Source organism: Poecilia latipinna, unplaced genomic scaffold (genome assembly GCF_001443285.1).
Source record: "Poecilia latipinna isolate Pla-1442-1.1 unplaced genomic scaffold, P_latipinna-1.0 Scaffold3567, whole genome shotgun sequence".
Taxonomy (NCBI): Eukaryota; Metazoa; Chordata; class Actinopteri; order Cyprinodontiformes; family Poeciliidae; genus Poecilia; species Poecilia latipinna.
Genome location: NW_015116183.1, coordinates 28782 through 43081, shown reverse-complemented (window position 1 = coordinate 43081; position 14300 = coordinate 28782). Strand labels below are relative to the sequence as shown.

At 38.4% G+C, this 14300-nt stretch overlaps 2 protein-coding genes across 4 annotated transcripts in view; both read left to right on the top strand.

Annotated features, from left to right (window-relative positions):
- Positions 1–7831, top strand: part of mfsd13a (major facilitator superfamily domain containing 13A) — an 11762-nt gene extending 3931 nt beyond the window's left edge. Inside the window, exons 2-9 of the mRNA XM_015024201.1 lie at positions 1954–2199; positions 2523–2602; positions 3732–4181; positions 4285–4405; positions 4724–4820; positions 6159–6330; positions 6495–6688; positions 7425–7831. Coding sequence (XP_014879687.1) covers positions 2032–2199; positions 2523–2602; positions 3732–4181; positions 4285–4405; positions 4724–4820; positions 6159–6330; positions 6495–6688; positions 7425–7660 — 1518 coding nt within the window. The 5' untranslated portion in view covers positions 1954–2031 and the 3' untranslated portion in view covers positions 7661–7831. The remainder of the gene's footprint in view (positions 1–1953; positions 2200–2522; positions 2603–3731; positions 4182–4284; positions 4406–4723; positions 4821–6158; positions 6331–6494; positions 6689–7424) is intronic.
- Positions 7832–11156: 3325 nt separating this feature from the next.
- Positions 11157–14300, top strand: part of LOC106941246 (rho GTPase-activating protein 27-like) — a 31347-nt gene continuing 28203 nt past the window's right edge. For all 3 annotated transcript variants that reach the window (XM_015024200.1, XM_015024198.1, XM_015024199.1), the window contains exons 1-2: positions 11157–11272; positions 12850–13747. In XM_015024200.1, coding sequence (XP_014879686.1) covers positions 12908–13747 — 840 coding nt within the window. In that variant the 5' untranslated portion in view covers positions 11157–11272; positions 12850–12907. The remainder of the gene's footprint in view (positions 11273–12849; positions 13748–14300) is intronic.

Below are 14300 nucleotides of genomic sequence, written 5' to 3'. Positions count from 1 at the left end.
TTGTGTTATTATTTTAAAAAATTTAAATTTTTAAAAAACAAAAAAAAAAAAAAAAAAAAAAAAAAAACAAGAGTTTGGAAAGATTTAGAAAGTGCAACATTACTTCTCGATTTTATTTTTTTCACAATGTTACAAATTAAATTCTTCTTGTTTAGTTGAAGAATGCAGTTTAAGATGCAATTTGATTTCCTCTTTAATGTTCCCTGAGTAAAACAAACAAATATATATATATATATGGATTGACAACATACACAATTTTTAAAAATGCCACAAAAACGTCCCCAGCTAATTTAGCTTTGTGTTCATTTGGAGTGACGACATCATAGGAGGCACAAAAATCAGGCAACACAAGTAACCGCATGTGAAGGAGGTATTTGAATAGCAATCCTCCCTCTGGGATGACGTCTTTCCCATCGAACAATTTGCCCATCCAATCTATTCATCAAACCATCGGTAAATCCTTCTGTCCCTCCTTACTGTCTGGGATTTGAAAAAAAAAAAAAGGCAGATGAAAAAAGCCTGAGTTCAGATATTGGCTGTAAGTTGTAATTCGAAAAAAAGTTTGATGTTTGAAAATGTGGAGAACCTGGAGTTCAAAGATCAGGCCTCATCAGCTCCTGCTTCTTGGCTTTCAGAGTGAGCAGCAGGTGTATCTTTGCCGTCGAAACAAAGAGACCTGCGCGCAGGTTAAAAAGCATCTCCTGCTTTGTTGCACTTCAGTGGGATGTTTGTAGATGTTGTCTTGTTTTGTGGGTTTTTTTTTTTCCTGCAGACCGATTTGACACGACGCGGCCACGTTTTAGACGTGATACGACCTAGCCGAGATCTGATAACGCGGAGCTTTTTCGTTCCCCTTGTTATCTCGCTGATCCGAATCTAACGGTTCAGGGCCGTGCTTCAACACCGCTCTGTTGTTTACCCGGACAAGAGTACGCCACATCGCACGTTGAAACGCGGTCGCTTTCGGCCGTCGAAGACGTTTTGCGCTCGAGGTTTGACGAGAGGTTTTCAGATGCAGACAGGTTTGCGCTTGTGGTGCCTAAGTGTGGGGTGAGAAATAAACCTGCCGGTACTTATGTGAATTCTTTCCCTAAGAGTGAGAAGAGCACCTTGAGTCGGCAAAGGGGGAGTGAAAAAAGGCTCAGAAATAAACGCGGCTGGGTAGGATTTGCATTCATGGTTTGGAATAAGGTTTCTCTTGCTTTCAGTGAAGGAAAGCAGTGACAAAAGTTGAGATGCAGCCCTCAACTTTTCCCAGTAGCTGTTACTGTTTAATTGTGTTGAACGTTCATAGTTCAGCGTTAAATATGAGGCCGAAGGGCAAACCGATGCAGCAAAAATTACTTGTCCGGCAACAGTCGTGTGACTTCACTTTTATTTCTTCACCGGGAAGTGGGGCAGCTTTTTATAGAGCCCGTGGTTCAAACACGAACTCAAGCGAAACACAGCGGGCCGTGGATCTGCCCAGAGAGAAAGAAAAAGTTGTTCACAGCTAAACAAACCTTAATGAGCACTTGCAGTCCCGCTGCTTTGCCAACAGCATTCCTGTAGTCTGAAGACGGAGCCAGTCGTATTATTAATTTTCTGAGTTTAGATGTAGCTGCTCTGAGGGGTTTTTTTTTTTGTTTTGTTTTTTTTTTTTGGAGGGGTTGTATGTAATAGTATGAGATTAAAAAAGGAAATGAATAGATATCACTTTTCACTTTTTTCTACTTTTGAAACCTGTAGGAAAGCATTAATAAAAAAATTTTTCACTTCACATGAATATGAACCAAGAATGATTAGATGTTTTTTTTTGTTTAATTAATGCATTATTATAAAAAAAAACAATTTAGAGATTTCATTTTCTCTCCTGCTAATTACAGAACTGCAACAATGTAAAAAAAAATAAAATAAACTTAAATGTATTTAACACTGGATTTTTCTTTTTTTTTTTTTTTTTTTTTTTGTCAGGATATGTTTCTGTGAAGGTGGGTCGTCCAGGCAATGACGATCACAGCTTACCTCAGAGAAAGGACCTGAGAGAAAAGCATGGGCAGGAGCGTCTGGGGCTTCTGGCAGAGTGTCTTCTCCACCGCAGTGCTCTACGGCTCACTGGCCCTTTTTACGTCCATTCTCCACAATGTGTTCCTGCTTTATTACGTGGAGACGTTTGTGTCCATCTACAAGATCGATAAAATCTCCTTCTGGGTGGGAGAGGTGAGTACGGTAAATGGAGAAACCAAAGTGAAGTTGACAGGAAATTGTTCAATTCAGGTTTTTTATTTTTTTTTTGTTATGTAGCACCAGTACATAACAAATGTTGTCACAAAGGACTTTACAAAAGAAATGTTCATTCAATGCAATTATACAGAAAGATTCAAAGTCAAGCGAATGGATTCCACTAGATTTATTCTTCTTATTGACTTATCTAGCAAAGTTCAGTTTATTATACAAATTGATTAAAAGGTTTTCTGAGGTCGTTTTGATCTGATGTCCATTTGCTTTATGTCTAATTATCTTCTTGTTATTCTGCTCCACAGACTGTATTCCTTATCTGGAACAGTCTGAATGACCCTCTCTTCGGCTGGCTGAGTGACCACGCCTTCCTCAGCTCTCCTCAGTAAGCCTCTGCATCTCTTGTTTTAAACATTCTTCCCCTGCAGAATATTTACCTGCTGGTCTTTTTGTGACTCAACAGATCACAGCGAAAACGAAGCCTGGCGTAATTGTGCACGTCATCTTCGTGACTTTTCGTTTAATGCCGTCCTAAACCAAAGTTTAAGCATTGCTAATAGATTATTTTATCGGTTATTCTCATGATTAATCGGATGAACTAATTGGCACAGTTTGCAGATTTTTCATTTACTCCCTTAAGCATTTTTATACAATATTTGAAATACATTAAAGGGGAAAATAAAAGAATAACTCAATTCCCTTTTTAAACAAGGATTTCTTTTATGCCTAAAGCGCAACAACATTGATAATTTGTAGCAAATAATGCATTAATGATGGCTTCACAAAAACATAAAGTTACTTTAAAGAACACCAATGAATTAGATTTATGTTGTCTTGACAAATGCAGAAAGGATAAGAGCATCACCCTAAAGAGTGAAAATAAAATTATTTTAAACATGAACAAAAGTAAATAATAAATCAGAATTAGCATTTTTCTGCTCTCTAGGCTGCATTGCTGGCGATTGACAAGCTTAAACATTAGTTTTCATTCTATAAGTTTGGCAACAAAAACCGTTGGAAGCCCCAGGAAAATGATCCCATTTTCTTTAAGAAAAATATCTGAACTTGACTTGGTGCAAAATGATCACGAATATAACAAGTCGTGTTCCTGTTTTTCCTGACTTTCCAGTCAACACAAAAAATGCCGCCGCTTCCCACGCAGCCGATGCCAACGTCTGACTGTCGGACATGTGGCCTTGTCCGCCACGTTGACAGGAAAACCAGTTGATCGCGTCAAACAGTCTGCCACCTGTGTTTACATTTCTGTCATATTGCAAACCAGTTATGTTTATTCAGTGAGTGGTGAAAAAAAAAAAAAAGTTTAAACAAAGAGTGTACATTCTCCAGGATATTCAGTATTTATTCACGCTTTTATAAATATGTTTTGTTTGCTGTTGCTGACTTAGACTTTAACTTATTCAAATCTTAAGTGTTTTTTTGTAGGAAGGAGAGCGAGAAGAGATCGCAGCCTTTGTTTCTGCAGATTTCTCACACGGCGTGTGTTTTCCACCCAGGTCAGGCTCTCAGATCACATCGCCAGAGGTGGTGCTGAAGCGCCTGAAGGCCCTTTCTACGAATGGCCCTCTCTTCGCCCTGTCCTTCCTGGCCTTCTGGGTGGCGTGGGCCAGGCCAGGCCTGCAGTTCCTGCTGTGCCTGTGTCTGTACGACGGCTTCCTCACCATGGTGGACCTCCACCACAGCGCCCTGCTGGCCGACCTCGCCGTGTCGGCCGCCGACCGCACGCGCCTCAACTTCCACTGCTCGGTGTTCAGCGCGTTGGGCTCCGTCTCTGTTTTCCTCTCCTACTCCGTCTGGGACAAGGAGGATTTCTACTCCTTCCGTGTGTTCTGCGTGACTCTGGCAGCTTTTTCCGTCCTGGGCTTTTTCGTTGTGTCTCGGCTGCTGCAGCAGCGTTTCAGCAAGGAGATCCGCTCAAAGCTAGATGAGGCGTCAACACTGAAGGAGTACGGACATTTAAAGTGTCTTTAAGTTTGGAACGATATCTCTGTTTTTTGTTTGTTTTGTTTTGTCCTTTACAATAATATGTGTTCTTGTGTCTGGATCCAGGCTGAGTGTCGGTCACGCTCCATTTACTCAAACAGAGAAACCCATCACTATTGGCCAGTATCTGAAGCAGCTCTCCAAGCACAGAAACTTCATGTGGTTTGTGTCCATGAATCTTATCCAGGTGAGATGATAGTAAAGGTAAAAATATCAACAATAGTAAATACTTAAAATGAGTTTTGTATGAAGGTGTAAATATTTTTTTCTTTGACTATTTAATCTATCAGCATAATAAACGAACTTCTACAGCGTGAGGGAAAATTTCTGATTTTATTTTTATTTTTTTAATCGAATCCCAAATTATTGTAAGGACTTTGTTCAAAATCATGTTAAATATTTCTACATATTTTCAGTTCTACAGTACAAATGGAATATTATATTTACTTTCAAATCATATACATTTGATCTTTTTGTCTGATTTTTTTTTTTTTTTTTTTTGCAGGGGTTTCCCTGCCATTTAAAAAACAACTTTTTTCCTTTTTTCCTGGAACATCTCTTGTCTGATAACATTTCTGCCTCTACAGGTTCAATCCTGCTCGGTAGGATTTCACAGAAAAATCTTCCACACCAAGAGCATAAAAAAAAATCAGAAAGCAGTAAACATGAATTCTTTTAAGGCCATGACTAAATTTAATACACTCACCGTGTGGTACTTTTGTTATTTCCTACAGTGTCTTGCAAATGTATTGGACCCCCTGAACTATTATTTTTTTTAAATGTTTTTTTGACATGCAACAACCATAAAATGCATCGGTGGGTTTTATGTGTTAACGCAAAGTGGTTCATGAATGTGAAGAAGAAGGAAAATTCTACTTTGTTTTTAAAAACTTTTTCCATCTATACAGCTCTGAAACCACTGCACTGAACCCAGCATTGAAAACCTTCATGGTTATTCCATCAAATATTGATTTCTGAACTCTTCCTGAGTTAAAACATTAGCATTATTGTTTCTAAATGAATATGAACTTGTTTTCTTTGCATTAGTTGAGGTGTGAAATCACTGCAGAGGGGAAAAATGGTCGCATTTAATGGGAAGATGGCTGAATAGAGATTAATGCAGTCAAGGGCACTTATTGAAGAAAACTGTTTAAGACTGAAGATTTAAGACTAGCAGGACAGCCACCCTAAACACACTGCAAAGCATATGTTATGTGTGTAGGCCTGTCACAATAAACAATAAGTCAATTAATCACATGATCAATTAAAAGAAACTCAATAATTTTAAATGTATATTACAGTTTAAAGTTTATCGATCCTTAAGTATGTGTTCTTGCATTATTGTGCCATTGTTACCATAATTTTACTTGGAATTTGTCTCAAAACAACAATACCATCATTTATTGCTATAATTTCTGGGACAATTTATTGTCTAGTAAAATTTGTTCTGGTGACAGGCCTATATATGTGACGTGCTAGAATCTTCAGTGAAAGACCAAACCTAAATCCATCTGAGTTAAATCAGACTAAGGTCAGGTATTTTGCAAAAAAAAAAAAAAGAAAAGATAAAAAATCTTAAAAATGTCAGTCTTTACATGTGCAAAGCTGGTGGAAGACTTACCTCAAAGTACTTCCAGCTGCAGCAGTGGATGGTTCAGAGTATTTGCTCAGGTGCTGCTCAATATTAAAGCACACTCTTTTCAGAAGAAAATCTTTCCCTCTTTTTGATTATGAACCACTTTGTGTTGGTCTGTCATATTAAAACCTAATAAAAAATGTTGCATTTTTATTTCTCACTTCGGCATGCCTGTTTTAGTTGGTGCTGTTAGAGAGCTTCTACCTCAGCTGTGGTTAAAACCGAGCACATTATCATTTTTTCTGTTTCTTTGCACAGTTTGTATTTTTTTCTTTGATGCAGCTCTGCTTCTGCTCCCTCACAGGGATCTCTTACGTTGCCCCCCACCTCAACAACTTGTATTTCCTGACACTGTGCCGGCGTTACGGCGTTTACCAGGTTATCCGCTGGCTGTTTATGCTCAAACTGGGACTTAGTGTGGTTATGCTGCTTGCAGGGGCTGACCACATTTATCTGCTGTGCATCTTCATAGCTAGGTATGGCCGACAGTTGACCGTTGACAGTTTCTGCTTTTTCTCTGCTCTGCTTGTTTTTGGTTTTCACATTTTTGAAAGCTGCACACGCCAGGAAAGATTGACCTGTGCTGTTCGCACCTAAAGGATTCCCGCCAGGTCACTAACCGTCCGCCTCTTCGTTTCAGTAACCGGGTGTTCACAGAGGGCACCTGCAAGCTGCTGAAGCTGGTCATTTCCGATCTGGTCGACGAGGACTACGTGGTGAACAGACGTCAGCAGGCCGCCTCGGCCCTCCTCTTTGGGATGGTCAACCTGTTGACCAAACCGGGCCAGACATTCGCCCCACTCATCGGCACCTGGCTGCTCTGCGTTTACACAGGTACGCACGCTTCCTCGAAAGCATTTTACATACAGCTTTTGGGAAAACTAGATTCATCTTTGGGGCTTTTTATTTGATTAAGTTTTATTTTTTAATTTGAACCATTCTTTTTCCAGGGTGGAATATTTACTCAGCAACTTTAAAAAGAGAAATGCGTATACATCCTGGCCAGATATTTATTTACCGTTTATTCTTGCGGATTTACTAGATGGGTTGGTTTTCTGATTTAAATTGGGGTTTTAAGCTTACATTTTCCACAAGGAAGCTTAGTCATAGTCTGCTTTATTCAATTTAAAAACCTGTTTTGTTTGAGTTTGAGATCAATGTCCTGTTCCAACACCCAAGTACGTATAAGTTTTAGTTGTTTTAGCAATTAATAAGGTCAAATTGATCTGTAATCTTGTAATTGCTACTTCAAATCCTGAATACAAGTAGCAATGATGCAGTAAAGAAGATGAATGTCATTAACTCTCTAATATTGAGCATATACTTACAAATATTCAGAACTTTAGCAAGTCAGCTTTGTTAAAAGTAACAAAAATAATTTCATTAAATACTTCTTACTTAAACAAGGATACAAGTTTAACTATAATGCAGCCATTTTGTTTGGTTTTTTCTTTCTTTCTTGTATTTTAAAAGATCTTTCCAGAATTTCTGAACATTCTCAGATTGAGATTTGCACTTTGTTGACACCAAAGGGATTGTTTTCCTCAACTCTGGGTTTCTCCTCCCCCAGGTTATGATATTTTCCAGAGGACACCTGTGAAGGATTCTGTGTCTGCATCCGACTCAGGGACTCCGCCTCTCCGTCTGGGCTGTTTCTACATGTTGGTGTTTGTGCCTATCACCTGTGCCCTGCTCCAGCTGGCCACCTGGTCTCGCTTCACTCTTCACGGCCGAAAGCTGCAGGGAATCAAGACCCTGCGGCAGGGGACCCAGCATGGTAGTCTCATCGACGTCAAGGCCATTTAAACTAAAAGAAAGCAAACGCACGGAGCTGCACAAAGACACTTTTTAAATAACCGTTTTTATGTTTCTGGGATGTCTTAAATAGCAAAAAGCTGCCGCGTCTTCACTCTGCAGCCTTCATCGTGAAATTCTGAACATTTACAGAATTTTTTTTTTTTTTTGTACAGTAAAAAATCAGACAAGGGAAGCATTTTTTTTTTACTGAACTATGCCTTATTTTTGATATTGGAATTCAGATTATATTTGTATTTAAATGGAAGACCAAATGCTAACATTAAGCCAATCAATCCTTCTAGGGTTTGTGGACCAAGATGCTCAGTAATAATCCATAATATCAGCTTGTTAATCCAAATCAGGAGAGCCTGTTTTACACTGGCTCTACAAGTGAAGTGTTGAGAAAACGGACACTGAAGTATAACTGGACTGAATTCAGAGTGCCATTGATGCAGCATAAAACCAGCAGTCCAACACAGCTAATTTAAAATGTTTACTACTCAAAATGTCCTGCCAGAAACTTATTCTGTAAATTTTTCTAGCACTGGATATGTTCTTGCTTTGTCATCTGTGTAATGTAATGTTCATTATGTTGTATTTAATTGTCTTTTTCTTTTGTCACAAAACTGAAAATGAACTGCATCTGTTTAATTTCAGTCAGAGCCTCATGATATAGTGCCACTTTAACTCGGCAAAGTAATAAAAAATGTTCTACACAAGAAGTTTTGTTTTTGGTCTGTTTGTCTTTTCTCCATATAAATAATGTTCAGAGGCCCATTCTGTTCATCCAATATTAAATAGGGTTAAAGGTTTCACTCAGTTTAAGTAGTTTTATTTTTGTTCATTGTGTACTTTGCTTTAGAGAGCAGTATTAGGAGTCTTTAATTTTGCACTTGTTAAATGATTTACACAGTAGAGAGGGGGAAAAGGTTAGCCATTTTGTTATTCTCGCACATCTTGTTAAACTATCTGTTCATTATATGTTTCTTTTTCACTGTTTTTTTTTTTTCCAAAATGAAACTAGTAAAATCTACATTTCATATGAAATGCAGAAACGTGCGAAAATCTCAAAAAGCCTAAGTAAACCGAAAAAGGCTTGCATAAAATCAGAAACAGATAGTTGAAATTCTGTCAGAAGGGATTCTTGCAGGGAGTTGAGGTACAAGAAAGACAAAAGAATAGATGAAGTTGCTCCTTAATGCATTTATTCTCATTTACCCTTCCTCCATGATCGTCCTAGATTTAGCTGAAATAATAGCACAGATTCGTTTTTAAATCTTGAGTGAATATTTCTCTGCTGATGCTTCATCAGTTCTAGAATATAGGTGTCAATCGGACGGAATAAAATAAACCTAAGAAGTATTAGAATTATAGTGCAGCAATATACTAGAATTTGGCATTATTTTTCGCACTTTTTCTCATAGATGCACGATTCACGGATATCATCTTTCGTTTTTAAGTTCCTATACGGCGCATGCGTTAACTTTAGAAACCGTCTATAAAGGTTTTCAATCATAAAATAAACGTTTTCTCAGTTTGTTTTAATCGTCATGTCCGCCTCTAGGTTTTCGAATAAGTCGTGCTGATTTTGCTTTATTAATGAGCTAGCAGAACTTTGTTATTATGTAGCTGTGATGAAAGCGGAGTGATACCCATGATGCATTGCGCGATGTGTTGTACAGTTTATTTACGTTAATATTTAAGATAAGAACTCTTTTCTGGCGCATTCTGTGGTGATATTAAAATATTTTTGACGTTTTTTTCAGCTTCTTGTAATATGTTGAAGTTTAAATTCTGTTTTTTTGTTGTTGACTGTTTAGGTTAATCGCTACCGTCAGTGTGAATTGTATGCTGGAGTATAAAGACTCGAGGAGCCCTCTAAGTATCATGCACTCATGTTTCTCTTCAGATCGTACAAATCTTTCGCCTTTTACTAAAGATTTCCGTGGAGAGGAACAACATGAGTTTCACCTAATTTTTTGATGCCCTGCCTATGGCAGGGCTCCTATTCCTGTCAAATGAAAAACTGATCATTAATTACTCAAACTCAGCAGACGACGTAAAGTTTTGTTCTAAGAGAACTATTGGTTTTCGTTGCACTTACAAGGATGAATTATTACTGTGGCCATATTGTGAGTGGCAGATAATATATGGTTGAAAACTGGGTCGCTTATATTTTATTTCCTTTTAAGATTATTACTGGGCCAACCCTGGTTTTAAGGAATAAGGGAACTAAGGATATTGACAGTCATAATTTTAAATTCCTTATGACAGAGAGTCACTAAATATTATTTGGCTTTTTGTGTGAGGTTGTTGTACATATTCTATTTAACTAATATATTGATTTATTTGGCATGTTTTCCTTTTATAATCAATAATTATATTTGTTGCTGTTCCTAGTGAACATTTTTTGTATTTACTCAAATAAATCTATGTCTAATATTAAAATATGCTTACCAAAACTTTTGACTAGAAAGCAAAACCAAACTTCTAAGGGAGTAAGCACTTTAAGAGCACAGAATGTAAATCGTTTTAGTTCAAAACAAAGACTGTTCTCCTCCAGCAGAGGGCGGATTTGATCGTCAACACAGGTAGACATACAGTTCAATTGTGATATAAACAGACATGAATTGTTTTATGTGGTTTATGTAGTTTTCAATGGTTTCTACATTTTACATCTTTGGTGCCATTAGTTAGCAGTCTCACTAGTATATTCAGTTATGTTTTCCTTTGGGTATTGCTTAAAATTGTTATCTTGTTACTGAATTACAAACTAAGTTTTCACTCCTGTTTCAACAACCACAACAATTTTATGGCGTCTGCTCTGCTATAAAAAAAAAAAAAAAAAAAGCTAATTTTTTGCTATGTCACACTGACTCAACAGCATGCCGCTCAATCCAAGTCAGCACGCTGCCGTAAAAAGAATTTACATGCCAAGTATTCACTGGGAAGTGTGGGTAAAGTCAGACTTCCCATTTCGTGTGGCTTTCAGAGCTCTGATGTTTCACAGTTTGCCTCTTTCGGTAAAGGCACACAGAACAGGAAATCAGCCAGTCGAGCAGAAACAGCACTTGTGAGCAGCAGGTTCAAGCTCTACAACTCCACATCTCCACATTTCAGTTTGTTTGGACAGAGTGGCTGTTTCCCCTTCAGTGACTCATCTGATCACAAGGAAACTTAAAGAAATCGCAACCGAAGGCAAGTAGAGACAATTAGACATGCAAGTAATCCTCAAAGCTTCAGATTCCAGAATGAAACCTTTTTCTGTTTTTTATTCCACTTCACTGAAGCGACAACTGCTGAGGGACTCGTGTGAAACGATACTAATATGTCAAACTGAGAAGGATTTTTAGAAGGAATTATCTTTGAAAATGAGTCAGAATTCTTTGTAAAGTACTTGCTGTTCTGAATGTATCTTCTTTTTCTTAAGGACTTTCACACTATTCATATTAGTTGATCTTGTTTTTCATCTACAATGTTACTTCTGCCTCTGTTTTTGCTTCAGGAGGGTGGTAAAAACACCCAGGATATGCCAAGTGTTTAATGAATTAAATGCAGAGGGGGGAGAAAAAAAAGACAAACTGAGATTGCCAGATGACGTCGCACTGATGCCGAGCCAAGGTTGGTGCAGGCTTCCTGTTTTGTGGCCAAGCACTTTACAGTCTGCTGTTTTGTGTCTGTTAGTTAGTTTGGTTCAAGGTTGCATTTGCAGGCGACTTCCTGTGTATCTCCTTTGCACGGAGAGTGAATCTTCCATCTCGGCTTGCCTTGTTAATCGGCATTCTTTAGATTAAATCAAGCACCGAGTCAAGAAACGAATCCTCCAAAAAAGTAAGAGGGAAAAAAAGACAAACCATCCAAAAAGGTGAAGCTATAAGTGTAGGAACATGTAAAGCGAATCAAAACAACAGTAAATATCCCTTATAAAGCAAAAATGACTGCAGTTACAGTCAAACTTTGGCAGGAGTTATCATGTCTGCTTTTACTTTGACTATGCAGTTATACACTACTTGGTGTTGATCGAGCACAAAGAAGTCCTCAAAATATATTGAGTCCATGCCTTGTTTGAATTTTCAGCATGACAAGTGTATTCATATCCAATGAGGTGTAAATACTTTTGCATGGCATCAAGTGAGGCCATCATCAGTGATGTTACAGACTGATAGGGCCTCAGAAGATAATTTATTTTTAGTTTTTTCCTGCAATTCTAATTTTGGCATATTTGTTCGCTCAACAAGTAGTGAAACTGTGTCGTCAATCCGAGGGTAAATGTTTCGGTTTAAAGGCTTTATAAGGAATTATGTAATATTTGTTGTTTACAACATTGCAACACTTCATTGAGGATTGCACACCTTTGTTTATGCACAGCTCTCTTGAAGATGCCTCTCCTTTCCTGCCCCTCTTAGACCTGTTCCCTAATTCAGTTTCCTCCAAGCTTCAGTGGAAAGACAGACGGCCTCACATTATGTGGTTGGTTTTGTTTTACATAGAACTCTATGGATGATCATGTCCTGTGGCTACAGAAGAAGCTCAAATAGTTACACTTTCACCACCAAATTTGACAGTTAGTGTGAAGTGTTTTTTTTTTTTGTTTTGTTTTTTTTTTGCACATATGCTTTGGTTGATTTTGAGTAAACGCGGTTCTTTGTATTTTTGGCCAAACTGTTCCTCTTTGCTCTCATCTGACCTTACAGGACTCTGTGAAAGCAACATTTTCTCCGATACCCCACATTTAGCAGCATTGTGATAGGCTAATCAACTGTGTAGTACCGAACCATATTCTTGTTTGTATTGTTTTAAGGTGTTAAAAAAGAAAATTAAAAATCTCTCCGTAGAGGCTGCACACTACAACAACTGTAAACTTATAGCCAGTGCTACAATAAGTGCCTCAGATGGAAACATGGTTTTAAAATCCCATTAAAACGAATTGAATTTTGTGGCTGTGACTTGAAACAAACATGGAAAAGTTAAAAATATATTAGTAGCCTGCTTTTAGTTTTACAAACTGGGGAAGTTCTGTGACATAAACAAACCCCAGAGCGTAGGTCGTGTGTTGTTGTTCATATTGTCAGGTGAAAGCAGGGCAAAAACAGAAACTCGTTTTGGTAGGTGGAAGTGTAGGAGAGTGAACTGTGTACTACTAGGTGATATTTTCATTCTGAAACTTATTCTAACATCACATTTCCTCTATTTTGCAGCTCCAAAATGTTAGAGCTGCCACCAAAGTAACTGAGCTTCCACAGGAGGGAGGAGGAGATGGCGTTCGTGTTGGTGGAGTTTGACTTTGAGTACAAAGCGAAGGATGGCCGCCACATCTGCATCAAACCTAACGAGAGGTACGTCCTCGTCTCCAAGACCAATGATCATTGGTGGCGTGTTTCCAAAGACCAAGACTCCAAACCCTTCTATATCCCAGCCGAGTACGTGAAGGAGGTCTCTGCGCCTCCTGGGACTTCTTCTGGCCCTAAAAAAACAGAATCACCAAAGAGTTTGACAAAACGTAAACCGGCAGATGCGACTGGGAAGAACAAAGCCGTGAACACGACCAAGAGAACGTCACTCGATACAAAAACAGTGACTCATCCAGCTGTTCAGGATGATTCAAAAGAAACCTATCGTTTCTCCACGTTTGGTCTGTGGGTCAACTTGCCAAGTGAAACTTCGAAAGATGCACCAGCAGCCAGGAACCGTGCTCACAGTTTGGACGATAGAAACAAGCTCGCGACTCCTAACTCATCACGCCGTGGATCAGTCACTCCAGAACCATTAGTATCTGAAGATCAACAACTTTATGCTACACCTCAGCATGGCGGCAAAAAGCAGCAGGGAAAAAACACAAACCAGGACAAGTCCAGAGAGAAGTCCCTGGCTTCTGCGAATGATAAAGATGTGGATTTACCTCCACATGACATATGTGAAATGGATTTTCCTTTACCTCCACCACACTTCTATGACATGACTCCAGAGATAAGCGTAACTGACTGTGACTCCTTTCCTGAGCCTCCTGAACTCGCAGCGTCCTCACCCAAGGAGTCGGCGCCGCAGCACCAAAGTTCTCACCAGGCAGCAGAACAGGCTTCTCTCACAACAGAGCAGGTAAAGTTTTCACACAATTAATGACTCTGATTGTTGTATTAACATCATTTTTTGGACCACCAGATGGCGTAATTTTACTTGTCAATGTGGGGTGGGACTGCCATATTGTTTCTGTTTGAAGGAAGTTCCGAAAGAAAAACAGACAGAAAAAAAAAAAAACGCTCATCTAAATGTATTTGGAATCATCTTATTTATGGTTGACCCTTAAGTGTATAATTTAACAAACTTAAAGCATTACTTCACTTTAGTAAGTCCTACAATTAATAATAAGCAAATCAACACATAGAGAGTTTGTTTTAGTAGTCTGCATTGTAACATTTATTTCAAATTTATGCAGAAGCTGTCGATCCCAATAAGCTTCAAATAAATTATTCTAAGCAACAAAAACTCCTCCTAATTAGTTGCAATTCATTGCATATTATTCATCAAAGCACCAGCTAGTTTAATTTCCTCAGGCTTTTAGAAATTATTAAATGAGTTCCTTTCAGAGGGGAAAATCACGGGGCTTGTATGTACAGTGCAGCATAAAATTTCCCCTTGAACTTTCCTACCT